This window comes from Hesperophylax consimilis, chromosome 19, assembly GCF_061612785.1.
Source record: "Hesperophylax consimilis isolate HC1 chromosome 19, BYU_Hcon_1.0, whole genome shotgun sequence".
Lineage (NCBI taxonomy): Eukaryota > Metazoa > Arthropoda > Insecta > Trichoptera > Limnephilidae > Hesperophylax > Hesperophylax consimilis.
The window spans coordinates 22,608,930-22,624,485 of NC_142854.1; the positions used below are offsets into that span (position 1 = coordinate 22,608,930).

The 15,556-nt window shown below is 34.9% G+C and overlaps 1 protein-coding gene across 1 annotated transcript in view; it reads left to right on the top strand.

Moving 5' to 3' along the window:
• The window catches only part of LOC149415013 (cytochrome b5-like), a 37,188-nt gene that overhangs the window by 9,364 nt on the left and 12,268 nt on the right, over positions 1-15,556 (top strand). The window contains exons 2-3 of the mRNA XM_089643520.1: positions 13,354-13,442; positions 15,333-15,440. Coding sequence (XP_089499646.1) covers positions 13,354-13,442; positions 15,333-15,440 — 197 coding nt within the window. The remainder of the gene's footprint in view (positions 1-13,353; positions 13,443-15,332; positions 15,441-15,556) is intronic.

The window sequence follows — 15,556 nt, forward strand, 5'->3', positions numbered from 1 at the left end:
GGCCATTAGCCGCATCCTGGCTCCAGTGACCCGGTGTCTCATCAGGCCGGCAAATCCATTCAGTCCTAGTTCCGTGAACATTGTCGAATAAGCACAGATTTCATACTGTTACAAAGAATACTACATTTTAAAATTGACTGTCCCGAATTACAGTGGTGCCTCACACAACGATCGCCTCGCACAGCGAATGCTGCACACAACGAACTTCCTTTTCGTTCATTTCACGATTCATACAACGAACTTCGCTTCACACAACGAAGTCGCCCGATCTTCTACGATCACTGCCGATTAATTGCATCCTCCCGCGCAGGCAGTCGTTAGACTCGTTAGTCACTGCGTAGTACGCTTAACTTACGCACGTATCGCAGCAATCGTTCTTCATTACGAATTAAATCGCACACGTATCACGGCAGTCGTCCTTTTAAGATAAACTCAACATTTTTTTTATATGATGGGTTCTAAAAAAAGCAGGAAGGTGATTTCTCTTTTGCGCACCATCGGCGGAAAATGGATGAAGATGTGCAAGATTCGATTATTTCTTAAAATTAAAAAATGTGTGTTTTTTTCATTATGTTTTTAGATGTATCTAAATAAAAATAATAACAAAAAAATTATCTTTTTTTATGTCATCTTACCATATTTTATGCTACAGAACGAATTATTTTTTTTAACATGTATTGTTATGGGAAAACGCGTTTCACATAACGAACTTTTCGCATAACGAACTTGCTCCTGGAACGAATTAAGTTCGTTGTGTGAGGCACCACTGTACTTCAATTTATCAATATCCATGTACCCAAAAAATCATGCCGACATTTCTTCTGCCTTTTTACTTCAATAACACAACAATTACCAAAATTCTCCGATTCCGAGACTTCACAGTCTTTCTGATCTGGGTGATATTTTTTTTAAATTTTTTTTTTTATAGTGAATACCTCACAAGAGTCCCAACTGCTCCCGTCTGGAGCCAGTGAGACTATGGCATCCCCAATTGGGGGATGTTGTGAGGCTGAAGGTAAGTGGGGAAGGGAAAGAGGAAGGTGGGGAAGTACCTGGCTATTCAGATCTAGTCACTAAACACGGCTAAAGCCATTTGGAGCAACGTTTCAATTCTGAATGGTGGTCTTACACCAGGGCGATACTGGTAGTATCTTCCACTCTGGAACGTGCCGCAAATATACTATATATTATTTTAATTAATTAATTGTGAAATAACACAAATTAATCAAATAAAATTTATTTGCGCACGCCGGGTTCGAACCCGCGACCTTCGGAATGGCAGTCCAATGCGTTACCACTGGACTATGCCGGCCGTCGAATGTTCTTCTGTTTATATATATTTCATCTTAAAACTAATCAGTATAAATGTTGTATATTCTATCACTTTTATTATTCTAGACACAAATATACCTATGTACCTATATAACTTCTTCGCTCTACTATTATGTTTTGTTGAATCTTTTAAATTCAATTATATGCGTGAGGATTCATAGTTTCTATTCACATTTTTAACTATGAATTTTTATTCTGTGTTTTTTGCAACCTTTTTGATGGAGGTATCTAATAATTTATTAAACAATTAAGAAAAAAAAATTTAAACCTAACCTAACCTACTTAACCCAGTTAATAAAGTTTTTGTTTCATCACTTTCCATGACTTTATATAACTTTTAAAAAATGTGATGAATTATCATTTTGATGATTTATCCGGTCACCGTTTTATACATACAATACTCGGAGCAGGTGGATCTATTATGATTTGATCAATCTATTATAATTTGATTTATACCTACAACCTCTCTCCATGGCTATAAATGTATTGATTTGTAAATTTTTCGTTTTATATAATCTTTTGTTTTGTATAAATTTTTTAATTCATATTCCTTTCTCACAAATTTAAATAACTTATTCCATATTATGCTGTCTCAGTTAAAGTCACAAGGAGGAAATCAATCCATAATTGGTTTTATTTTACTAAATAACACTTGTTATAATGTACCAACTGATTAAATGTAAACTGTCGATTTCCCGAAAATGAATAAATAAATAAATAAGTTTTTGTATTTAGGAAGTACGTTTACGAGAGATGGGAAGGCTGACAGAGATATTGAAAGAAGAGTAAATGCAGGTAACTCCATTAATGGAGGACAGAACGCAGTTGGCGCTAACAAAAAATTGTCCAAAGAAGCGAAGTTAGCAGTCCACAACGGAGTGCTGGTACCAACCCTGATGTATGGAAGTGAGGCATGGAACTGGCAGAGAAAGGATGAAAGTAGACTGAATGCTGTAGAAGTGAGATTCCTGAGGGATATGTGCGGTAAATTATGGATGATGTAAGCGTAATGAGTAAGATTAAGAAAGAGACGCTTAGATGGTTAGGGCATGTATGGGCAAATGTGAATGGTAGCAGAAGTCGGGGACGCCCGAGGAAGACATGGCACGATCAAGTGAATCGATACTTCAGTTGGGCCATGTCAAGAGTCAGAATAATAGAAGATTATGTATGAGACGATGTATGAATGTGAATGAGGCAAGAAGTGTGTGTTGTGACCGAGTTGTTTGGCGGTCCGTCCTCTCTGCCTATCACTGCGAGAAACGGCGTGATGGTTAGTTAGTTAGTTAGTTTGATTTTATAGAACCTTCTAGTAGCTGCCGCTACAGACTCAAGATTCAGAATCAAGACGTTGTTTAAAATAGCTTAAGCCGTGTAATGACCAGGTACTTGACAACTTTCCTATTTCACAACTATTTCCCCATTATTAATTCAACTTGACAATATACTTCAAATAGGGGATGGTAACGTCCCGTAGAATCTACTGTCAGTTGAGATTATTTTGCAGTACCGATTCAATAATGACCCGTAAAGGGACTGGGACACGGTCAAGCGGCTTGATCGCAAGCACGTAGTTTTTTTGTCTATTGTTGTCTATTGTTGTCTATTATTGTCTATGCTTAGCGGCTTGACAGCCCGCATCAAGCCTCTCCGTCAAGCATGGCCACGCCTTCCTGTGATTTCGTGGTGGTCTATGTATATGTACTTCTATGCCTTCCTGTCATTTCGTGACTCGCGGCAAAATGGAATCTGTCAAAGACAAAGCGTTCTTGGCTCTTACGTTAGCTTTATGTTTGAATAAAATAATAAAAAGAAACGAATTTGGTGTCAAGAATGGTACAAGTTAAGGTACCGCTTTACCCATGAGCATTTGCAAAGTGTATTACAGGCTACAGATATTTTTTGTATGAATACCGCACATATATGTTTTCTCCATTGAAAATTCAGAAAATTATTTATTCTACAGTTTGATTATTAATGACCTTGAAAACCGCTGTCATGATTATTAAAAAATACTAAAATACTTCCAGAATTTTTAAATTAGATGGATTTCTACAAATTGAACACAAAAACAATAACTAAGTACCTATTTTATAACAATTTTATTCAATTTATATCATTGTTTATGATACGTGATATTTATTTGTCTATTGTCGTTTGTCTATTCCCACAAAAATATAAATTCGCATCAAGCCCCGCCGCCAGCACGTAGAATTGCGCAATGCTTGCAAGCCAGCTTCGGTACACGGTCAAAATGCTTGTCACAAAGTGCCATAGACAATAAACTACGTGCTTGCGATCAAGCCGCTTGACCGTGTCCCAGTCCCATAACAAATATTTTATATTATTATGTATTTTGATGCTGTATTCATACGTTGCATTGCATACGTAGTACATAGTATGCACAGCAAAAAACTAAGCACGCCGATAGACGCACCGGTTTTGCCGGACGGCAACCTGCCGGTTATTTCAATGGACCGGCTGCCGGGCGGTTTTCCTGGTCACTTTTAATTAAATTTTATTATAAGTGACCAGGTGGGTATATTCAATTTTACATAGTTAAATCTTACAGCCAACAACTGGATATAACGCAGAATTTGCACAATTAATCAAATTTACAAGTTCATTTTCAAGTTCTGTTATTATTTAAATATGAGCCAGTTTCACAGAACTGAAATAACGACAGAAGTGATTGATTGGCGTAGTCTGCACCATAAGCTTCCCATATGGTGGCGGAGAAGCGCTCTGACAGAGTGCACTCGTCCCTCGCGCTGCAGTATATCGGTAGGCGGAATAGTTGGCGATAAGCATTATTGTAAGCGAATTTTAGCTTATGCCATTTGGATGCAGTGTAATCTACCCACAGTTCTGACGTGTACAGCGAAGTGCAGAATGCGTTGAATAGTATAATTTTGATGTTTGTACTGCAAAAGTGAAAACACCTTGACAGCATACCTGCTCTAACAGCCTATAATAACGGCTTATAATTATGGATAAGAATTTATATTTTTAATCAATTGTTATCGACTTAATTGGAATCTATTATGCCATTTTTAGAAATTCTGCCTTCTAGAAGGCGCCAATCAACAGAGCAATTCAACTGCTAAACGATCATTGACATTTTCAACGTCACTTACAAACAATTTAGCATCTATCTTTTGACACATTTCATAAAATAGTACAACTTCCCCCATCTCCTTTTTAATTCTTAAATGCACATTAAATTTGAAATCTTCTCTGTAAAATATATTGGCGTATAACCGTTTTATGGAGACTATGAAAAAATAAATAAATCTAGAAACCGGGCAGCGCTCCCGGTTTGTACATTGCCGGGCCGGTGCCGCACAGTGGGCTGAAAACCGCCTTTCATAGACATAGAGACTTGAATTTTCAAGGGTATTTTTTTTGGCTAGAAATGGATTCTGCTGATCATTACTATGCTATAAAATTTCATACGAAGCAATTGCGTGTACAAATGAAGGAGTTATCATTTTTTTAAGAAAAAAATGTATGGCACTGACATTAAAAATGAGGCTATCTCTGGAATAATAAGGTTGGCCATTCTATCCTTACACAGATATATTACTATTTATTTGTATTTTTTTGACATACTTCGTATTGTGGCGCAACTTGCGCTTTTTTTTTTTAAATCCTCAATGTCAAAAAAAACTTTTATGTTGATGATTCGTTTTAATGCTTAAATGCTTTACATATGAATATGATTTGTCTAGTGTACAATATTTTATTGACACTATAAACCAAAACAGTCTAAGAAATAAAAAAAAGTTAGTTTTTTTATTTATTGTTTTTGTGTTTAATTCGTACTTCATTTGCTTCATACGAAATTTTATAGCATAGTAATGAACAGCAGAATCCATTTCTAGCCAAAAAAATACCCTTGAAAATTCAAGTCTCTATGTCTATGAAAGGCGATTTTCAGCCCACTGTGTGACGGTGCAGGTATAAGTGGACCCTGCGTATATTTCCATGTAAATTAGCACCGGCCGAAGAAAAATGACTAGCAAAACCGGTGTGTCTGTCACTGCGCTTACGTGAAGCCTCCATCTCAAATCATTATGGACCAAGGTTATGTTTATATATAAAATACACACACGCACACACCTGACTCTACACCTATGGCAGTATCTGTACACAGCTGTCATAATTTTATTTATAATTTTTTTCTTCACATTGCATTTACGTCAATGTCTATAATTTAATAATATTTATAGTGTAATACGTTCGTTTGTTTGTGTTGGTTTCGAAGGCCACACTTTGTCTTCGTATTCGTTCCATTATTTATAATTAAAATAGTTGTTTTAATAACTTAAAAATATAGTTATTATTTATTTGTTTTAAAATTACGCTATATTACGCTATCAAATTACGCTATACGCATATCGCTCGCCATAAACTACCAATGGGAATGTATAGCGAGCGATATGCTGAAATAGGCCAAGACATGGTCAGTCACAGGCTTTAAGGCAAGACTAACTAACCATCACGCCGTTTCTCCGCAGGGGTAGGCAGAGAGGACGGACCGCCAAACAACTCGGTCTTGGCACACACTCCTTGCCTCATTCACATTCATACATCGTCTCATACATACTCTTCTATTGTTCTGACTCTTGACATGGCCCGACTCAAGTATCTGATTCACTTGGTCGTGCCATGTCTTCCTCGGGCGTCCCCGACTTCTGATACCATTCACATTTGCATCGTATATTCTCCTTACACTCCTTTCTTCGCTCATTCGCTCTACATGCCCAAACCATCTAAGACAATTCCCTAAAATATAGCTAGAATCTTAAGAGGAAGCTACAAGCCAAAAATTTGTACATTCTTGGTATAACTTATATTGTAGGTGATAGGCATTAAAATCGCTTGACAAACGGAGTCTAGAAATGTTCGATTTCAAGCAAAAAACTGGTTTTTATTTATTTTGTAAATAATTTTATAAGAAAGCAAAAAAGTTAATCAAATGAAACTGTCACAGATAATCTTAGCTATAATAATGTATTTTTATGTAAGTTGTTTCATTTACGCGTTCATACTATTTCAATTGGAAAAAAATTTTTTTTAGTAGTTTACATTTATATTTTTTATTGAGTAATTTAATTTTTTTATTTGTATTTTACTCAAGCGAAGCGATAGGAAAAAAATCAATTTATCTAAAACATATCTTTTGGTCTTCATAATGTATACCGATTCGTTATAAAGATTAATCAAAATAGTGATTTAGCATTAAACTTCGCATTAACGACGTAAGTGAAGCAGTCGTGCAAAAAAATATGCGATCCGCGGCGCTGGTGTATTGGACAGACCCAAGGTTGAATTTGCCTTATCAAATCTCTAAAATAAAGTGGGAAGACTCTAATAACTGGGGGTTTGCTCGACGCTCATATTTTATTTTTTTCTGATTTACACGTGTATTATGGTTTACACGTGTATTATGGTTTACACGTGTGTATGGAGTATTATCGTGCCTTTATTGTAGCGTGTCGGGTAGTATGCAATAATACTCTTAGATTATCTATGTACTGGTATTTATTGGGGAGCTGCTTGTAGCAAAAGAGGGCGCACAACTAACGTGCATCGCCTTTTATAAGATCTTGCAAGCATTCCATCTCGCTTGCACTCATCCACATTCGTACAGACATGACAATACGAAACTAAAAAACATGTTAATTATAAAAAGTTATTTTCACTTTACTTTTTTCATTTTTTATAAAAATATTTATTCAACAATTTGAAAATATTTAACGCAATCTGAAAACGTGGTATTCACTAATTCTAACAACGTTTAATTGATAAATCTCACCGTAATACAAAGTGAGATAGCATAACTTTTAATTGACCGCGACAGGCTGGGAGATATATCTCACAAAAAGACTACGGCTGTTAATCTTTGAAGAATATGTCACAAAATTTCCCAAGGGGTTAACTCCTTACAAATTTTAGTTTTGTGAATATCGATTTTATTTTCAACAAAAATAATAATAAATAGTCAATCGATAATCATCAATTTAAAACATTTGTTATAAAAAAAACAGTCGGTGGCTGAGTTGACATCGCGTTTGGGTACCACCCAGGCGTAGTGCGTTCATTTCGTATGCTGGCTAAGTCCTCCATCACAAGACAAGCAATGTTTTCCGCTTACTGTGGTGTTCAAGATTTTCGTGTTAGTAAGAGATTTTCAAACAATGTCAGGTTATTCGTAAACATAAAAAAACTTCGGAACATTTCGATTCTAAAAATAAACAAATCGATAAAAATTTATTCGAAACGATGCGATTCTTGAATTATACATATAATCGATTGATTGCTAATTATTGAAGGTTTTTATTTTTATTTTGTTATCATAATTAATGAGTAATAAATTATTATAAGCAATTACGCGCTTGTAATATCAATATAAATTTAAAATATTTCCCGAGTAAAAATAAATGACGCCGACGGGAATTGAACCCGCGCCTTATGATGATTGATATTACAGGCGAATAATTATTGCTTATAATAATTTGTTATCCTTTGTGCTATGCATAAAAACCTTGTCTTATAAACATTAGTTTATCATTAAAAAATGATAATTAATGAGATTTAAGTTCTGCTAAAACTGTCGTGTCTACACAATGAAAACTTCCTATATTAATAAAATAAGCAGAAGTATATAGACAATTGAAGTTCTTTCGTCGCACAGTGGGCTGAAAATCGCCTTTCATAGACATAGAGACTTGAATTTTCAAGGGTATTTTTTTGGCTAGAAATGGATTCTGCTGATCATTACTATGCTATAAAATTTCGTACGAAGCAATTGCGTGTACAAATGAAGGAGTTATAATTTTTTAAAGAAAAATTTGTATGGCGCTGACATTAAAAATGAGGCTATCTCTGGAATCATAAGGTTGGCCATTCTATCCTTACACACAGATAATTCTACTATTTATTTGTATTTTTTGACATACCTCGTATTGTGGCGCAAGGTGCGATTTTTTTTTTAAATCCTCAAGTTGAAAAAAACACTTTTTAATGTTGATGATTCATTTTAATGAATAATTAGTATGGTGGGATTTTTGTACTTCAAACCTATCTCTGGCGTTTCTGTTCTTGAATGGATAGGTACTTAGTGTCTATATTATAATACTTATGTAATAACAGGAAAGTTAGGAACAGGTTAGACAGGACAGGAAGTTAATCTAAAAGCCGGTAAAAACGACTGGTTAGTTTTGATTAATGATTAATAGTTGGTACCTATATGATTTAAAAAAACGAGGAAGGAGATATGAAATATGCCAAGCAAGGTATTATAATCTCTCCTTGGTTTCTTCGGCGTTTCCGTATAGTTCCGTTCTGTATCATCATACGAATACGCTATAAAAATAAGTTCTGCCACTTGTTGTGTATATTGTACTTTATCTTGTTCTGAATCTTGATCTGTATCTTGTTCTGTGTCTTGTTTTGATAGCAGTGGTAACTACATTTTAAAGACGTTAGATTTCATTTATTTGTCACGAACTTACAAAACAACCAATAAAATCCACAAGTAAGATAGACGAAAAAAATAATAAATTTATTCATAGATAGATACAAAAGAAAGTAAAAATTACATATTAGGAAGCTTTGCCTGTCCTGGTAATTTATTAAAGAAATGTTTTCCTTGATGGGTATAATGGTGCTGAGCAAAAGAAGTGTGTAGTTTAGGGCATGCAAATATATATTTAAGTTTGGTTCGATTTTCAGCTATGAATGAGTATTTATCTTTTTGTTTTATAATTTGAATAATTGAATTAGGAACTTTGAATTCTTTGAATACGCGTTCAGTGGAGAAGTTTTTTTTAGTATTATGAGTTTTTGAACAATTTTTATGGGGGTCAGGTTAGTTTTGTAAGCTGCTCCCCAACTGATAGTGGCATATTGTAGAACAGACTGTACTAATGCATAATATATTGAGTATAGATTTTTCATTGATAAGAAATTTCTGATTCGTAAGAATATATAAATTAATTTCCTAATTTTCTTTATTGTATGGCAGATGTGATCTTTCCATTTTAGGTTTTTATCAATGATTATTCCTAGACAAAGATATTAGAAGAACGAGATATGCTATGTTGGCCGCCGGACCGTAGCCGGAGTACTACCTAATTAGGGTACTTTGAACGGTATCGGGACGTGTACGCACAGAAATCTGTTCTATGTATTAGTGCGGATACCTTAGCGCAAGCGAAGGTGTGCAGTAGTATTGGTGAACAAAACCGGCGACACTCGGCAAAACAATTCCACTCAGTACGAACTGCGCATAGCACATCTCGTTCTTCTAATATCTTTGTTCCTAGATATGTTATTTTATCAGCTGTTTTCAGAAAATAGATGGTTAAAATTGATAATTTCTTCAGAAATGAATAAAATATTTCACTCCCCAAGCTAATTTGTTAACTTTTGGGAACAACTAATGGCTTCATAAGATTTAAGAGATTTTAAATTTGGGTGGCGCGTTTGGGTACCGTTGCCCCGGGAACCATTAGTTGGATAACCAGCACCTCTGCCATACGTAACCCCAAGTGGTTCGTTACGTTTGGTGATTTAGCAGTTGTTCCGGGGTTCATCGAGTTGAGGTAGATTCAGGATGCGCCTGTCCATCAGCTGCGTGGCGTGGCTGGTTTGGGCGACCCTTTGACCTCTCCTACTGGTCTCTCGACCCATCTTCTTTTGCAGCAGTGGGAGGGATATATTCATATGTCCGTCACTCCTTCACAAACTAATCCCTAGATTTCTTCCCAATAAAACGGTGCGTAAACACAACGCAAGTTACCACAGAAGTATTGAAATAAAACATGTTATTTTTAAGATAATACCTATGCATTTCTAATGCCGAAACGGTAATTATATGAAATTCCCTTGATAGAAAAAAAATCACAAAGTAAGCTCCGAAAATTATTAAAAACATAATAATAATAATACATTTATTTCACATAAAAATCATACAATAAAACATGCGGAAACTTTGACTAGCCAACTAGGAATGGATCCTGTTTTAGGCCAGTCAAATTGACAAGTTTAGTTCATATTATAATTTAGCACTTAATATAAAACAAAACCGGTAAAGTAAATAACAGCCAGATAGTAGTAATAAAAAGACAGATCACCACAGAAGTTGTAAGGTAGAAAAAATGGGAAGGGTAGTTTATAAGTTTATAATATAGTTGGATGATTAGAAAATAATCGATAGCATTGATAAATAAAGTACAGATTAATACAGAATTGACAATTGTGTTCAGAGGTGATAAATATGTGTTTTTGTATTGTATGTAGGTACTTTAAAAAATTATGTATCGGTGTTTTGACAATAATGTACATATATATTTTTTATAATTTTTTTATAATGACATGTTTTGTTCTATTATATAATATTTTATAGGTATGAAAAAATTCACAGCATTTGTCTAGAAAATTTTGCTCTATTTCAAACGAGTCGTTTTGTATTAAATATTTTCACCATTTTCGCTTAATTACTATCGTTTTTTTTTAATATTAGCGCGCTCCCTCTAACTTTCCTATTTACATATCTCCCTTTCACCTTTGAACGCTTACTCCAAGAACATCTAAAGCATGACAGAAAAGCACTGCTCTTGGTGTACTTGCCTTGCGATGCTTAGCGTCCTACGGTTATGTAAGGCGTGTGAAGGTCTCATAAACAATGGCGTGTATTCTATCTATTCATAATACAATAGATTGAAAACATGCTACAGGTTAAAAAATTGATCCGTACCCATTACGATGCAAAGCGCAATATCTAACAAAATATTCTTAGAATAACATATATCTCTGTTGAGGTATTAATTTGAAACATTAGAACATAAACCCTCCAGGCCTCTGGCATATTAACCGTTATATTTCTAGATGCAGTCAGGAAGTATGAGAATTTTTTGTGTATTTCCGCTTCTCGACAAAATCCAAATTAATGGAATATTTTTGAACGTATCCGAAAACTAAATACTGTTTTTGAAAGGTGATGAAATATGCTTTCAAATTGTATTATTAGAAATAAACACATCATTTTTTTAATGTTTAAATTTTGAAAAAAACATATATTTTTTACCTTAAGCTTTTTCGCCTGAACACTGAACTATCATTACTGATAGCGAAAAAAAAAATTTGATTACTCAAATGTACTATAAACACTACTCACCTCACTTTTATGTCGTTTCATATAAAAAAAATCGAAAAAGTTTCATTAATTTTTCTCAAATTGCGATCTTTGGTTTCATATAGGTGTACATTTTAATTATTCTGTGGTTAACTTCTAGATGTGAATATAAAGCGTGGTGTTTTCTCTTTCTAACACCGTTTAGAACGTATTTCTAATTATGACAGTAATGGAGACACAACGATTTCTATGAGGTCATAATATGAGCTAATCCCAAAATCATCAAAATGTTTGGGTTGTTCCCATCACTATTTTAGCGTCCCATTAAAATGCATTTGGCGCCTTTATCTATGCATAACTCGTTTGAATATTTAGGAATGCTAGTGATGTGCCTTCCCCTCGCGAAATAGGCGCTGGTATTTGGACATCGCATTTCTCATCCCGCGTGCCGCCGCATTCCAAGGCAGCTTCGAAGCGAGAAAACTTATGTATGGGGTGAAATTAAATTCCCAGCGTTCTTTCTCGCATTCACATCATTATTATACCCTGGTAAAGGCGTCAAATGTAAATGAATAATTAAGTTTTTTTTCGGTTTTAGCAATATTTAACTGCCCAGAGTCACTGGGGTTAGGGCAGCTCTAATGAGGAATTCAAATTAAATGTATTACCCGAACGATCCCTTTGCAGCCATTTTGGATTTTTTTTAGTATGCAGTGATACTTGCGAAAGTTCCGTTTCAATTACTTTGATTAAACCAAACTAAGAACCTAATCATCTTTTTTATGCATGTAAATAGTTGTTTCTTGTGGTGATTGTTGAAACAATGTGTAATTTCTATTATCTGTGCCTAAAAGTGCAACTCACCTTTCAAATCACCTGTCAAAATATAAACATGGCTTCCGCATGAACGAGTGACAGAAATCCAAAGAAAAATATATTGTGCTATCCAGTAGAGGTGGGTCCTATGAGTACTTTTCGTTACTGGGTACAATGAGTACAGGTACAAAAAAATACCGGTGACAAAATACTCAAAAGTATTTAATACCGACCTGAGGATTGATTCAGAATAAGTAATTCTAATGAACTCGCATAAATTCTGCCCACATATTCCCCACAAATATTCTACGGGAGCTTGATTCCCCGTTTTATAATTCGAAATCCGTGGGGGGGGGGGGGGGGGTGTTACAGAATTTCTGAAGAACATTATTCCACACAAAATATTTCAAAATGAATACTCCCCCTAAAAAAAATTCCGCACAGGCAAAATCATCATATGTAATTCCCCACAATAATTTACCCACAATAATAATACCCAACAAAAATACTCATCAAAAATACCCATCGAAAATACCTATCAGAAATACCTACTGAAATACCCATCAAAAATACCCATCCAAAATACCTATCAAAAATACCTACTGAAAATACCCATCAGAAATACCCATCGAAAATAACTATCAAAAATACCTACTGAAAATACCCATCAAAAATACCTACTGAAAATACCCATCAAAAATACCTACTAAAAATACCCATCAAAAATACCTATTAAAAATATTTAGTCCCGGTATAAAATACTCATGAGTATTTTGGAACCAGGTATTTTAGAGATCTGTCACAAGTACAAAGTATCGCATGGAAATACCCGGTACTTTTACTGGGTACGATAAATACGCCTCACCTCTAGAAGCCAGTTATGCCAGCAATTGGAAAACGAAAACTGCCAATTTTTATTCGCTCTAGATAGGGAGAAAAAAAAGCTGAAATTTATGTATTTTCAAATGCACGTACGATACCAAAGGGTTAATTCACTTACGTAAAACATAATAAAATATTTTTTTTTGTATAATTCATGTTTGTCTTTTTGTTGTCCGCAGCATCCTGGAGGCGAGGAGGTACTTCTGGACCAGGCGGGAAAGGACGGCAGCGAACCCTTCGAAGATGTCGGCCACAGCTCCGATGCCAGGTACCCTGTTAATATATCTTAACTAATTGACCAGGGGTATTCAGAGAGAATGAACCACGGCAAGGTGGCGTACACAGAGTTTGTAATCGGGTAGGCAGTGGAAAAAAACAGCTGATACGCTTAGACTTAGTAAGAATAGGCTCTCAGCTTTAGCCGATGTAGGTCAGGATTACCTAAGCCACATCAAATATTCGAAAATATTCATTTATAATAATAATTGGATAATTTATAAAGCACCGTTTTTGTGAAAAATCACCTCAAGGTCGCTGTACAAATATATAATACATTTGTACAAATGTACATATGTTATTATTATTATTATTTATTTATATTTTGTACAGGCAGATAATATACAGTACCATACTTACCTGGGAGGTCACTTGAGATTAACACTGTTTATTGTTTATTAGAGATATTTAGATACGGTTTGCACGCACGAGATATAATTGGACTTTCCGGTATTTATTTTAATAAAATATATTTATGTTCTTTAATGAGCGTGTTTAGGAAAAGAAAAGCAAATTTTACACTGGGCAGTACTACAGTACAAGGTTTTGATCAGAATTCATCTTCCTAAACATGATTCGTCCCCCGGTATAAGACAGATGTCGAATAATGTAAATCCAATAAGAAAAGTGTGATTAGGAGGTATTATAGGCAATACAAGAATGCTACTCTCAGACAGGTATATTTAATTTAAGGGTATGATAGCTTAAAGAGGTAAGTTTTTAATTTAGACCTGAATTCTGTTGGACTTGTTATGGATCTTAGTTCCGTGGGGAGTTTATTCCAAACCTTCGGCCCAGATGCTTCGAAAGTGCGATCACCAAACTTAGTATTTGGCTTGCGCTTAGGTTCTATCAGTCTGCCTACAGCTGATGATGTTGCTGATCTAAGAGTTGACTGCCACAGACCAGTGTTTTCCGAGACGCATAGTTCAAAGATTCTAGTTCTAGTTCAGAGTTCCTAGGCTCTTTCTAATTTTGTTATTTATAAACAGATTCAGAAAAATTTATTTCTTATTTACATATAGAAAAAACACTGGACATTGATTTTAAATGTGCTATTTTACTTTTCCTTTAAATTTGACCTCCTTTACAATATTTAACATTTATTAGAAGATTACTGGCAAAAGTAGACTTGATGTTTTTTTAAAAGGCTGGAAACTTTAGGACTGGAGGATTTTATGAAATGACCTTAAAAAGCTTACAAATTGTTAGTTGTTTACATTATTTATTTAATTATTTACAATGTTGCGGCTTGTGAAGGTGAAAGGTTTACAGGCCAATATAAAATTTCCATAATTTTTCTACAGCAAACTAAAAGAAAACCAACTAATATGATAATTATTTTGTTAGTGAAGTTGTACTAATTAGTAACAGCGACCAACAGATGGCACTGATTGTTAAATATATTATTTGTACCAAAGGCGCTGCCTTTTTCGACACTAACACAATCGAATCGTCCCTTTGAAGGAGCATCGCGCACACATGTACATTTTTGTGTAGAATGAATACATCTTTTGAGTATATGTGTGTCATTTTGCAAGTTCCTGCATTCGATACCTTTTAGTGTTGCCGTCGAAGCAGCGCACGCAAAACACAATAACATTCTCTTCTTTTATTCTGACATCTTGACATGTCCCAACACAAGTGTATGGTTCACTTGATCGTGTTATGTTTTCCTCGGAGTTCTTGTACTATCAACTTTCTCGTCATATATTCTCCTGGCATTTCTTTCTTCGTTCATCCGCTCCTCATGTCCAAACCATTTTACTTAGATATGACCTAATTAAATTAAATAAACAAGAATTCGATTGCTAATTTTGGAAATAATATTAATTTTTTTTTTCTTTATTCATTGTGTGTTTGTTTGTTTTGTTGTTTACAGATCGCTGATGAACAAATACAAGATCGGAGAGCTGATTGAGTCTGAGCGCAAGGAAACCAAGGAGGCCAAGATGGATTGGAACGACGAGAGCTCCACCGGCACCAGCAGGTGCAAAGTCTCCTAAATCAACACCGACTCTTTCCACCAAATGCCCCCTCATTCCGTCGCACAGACAACACAAACACGATCTCTCGGCTAACATAACCTAACCTTACCCAGTCCTC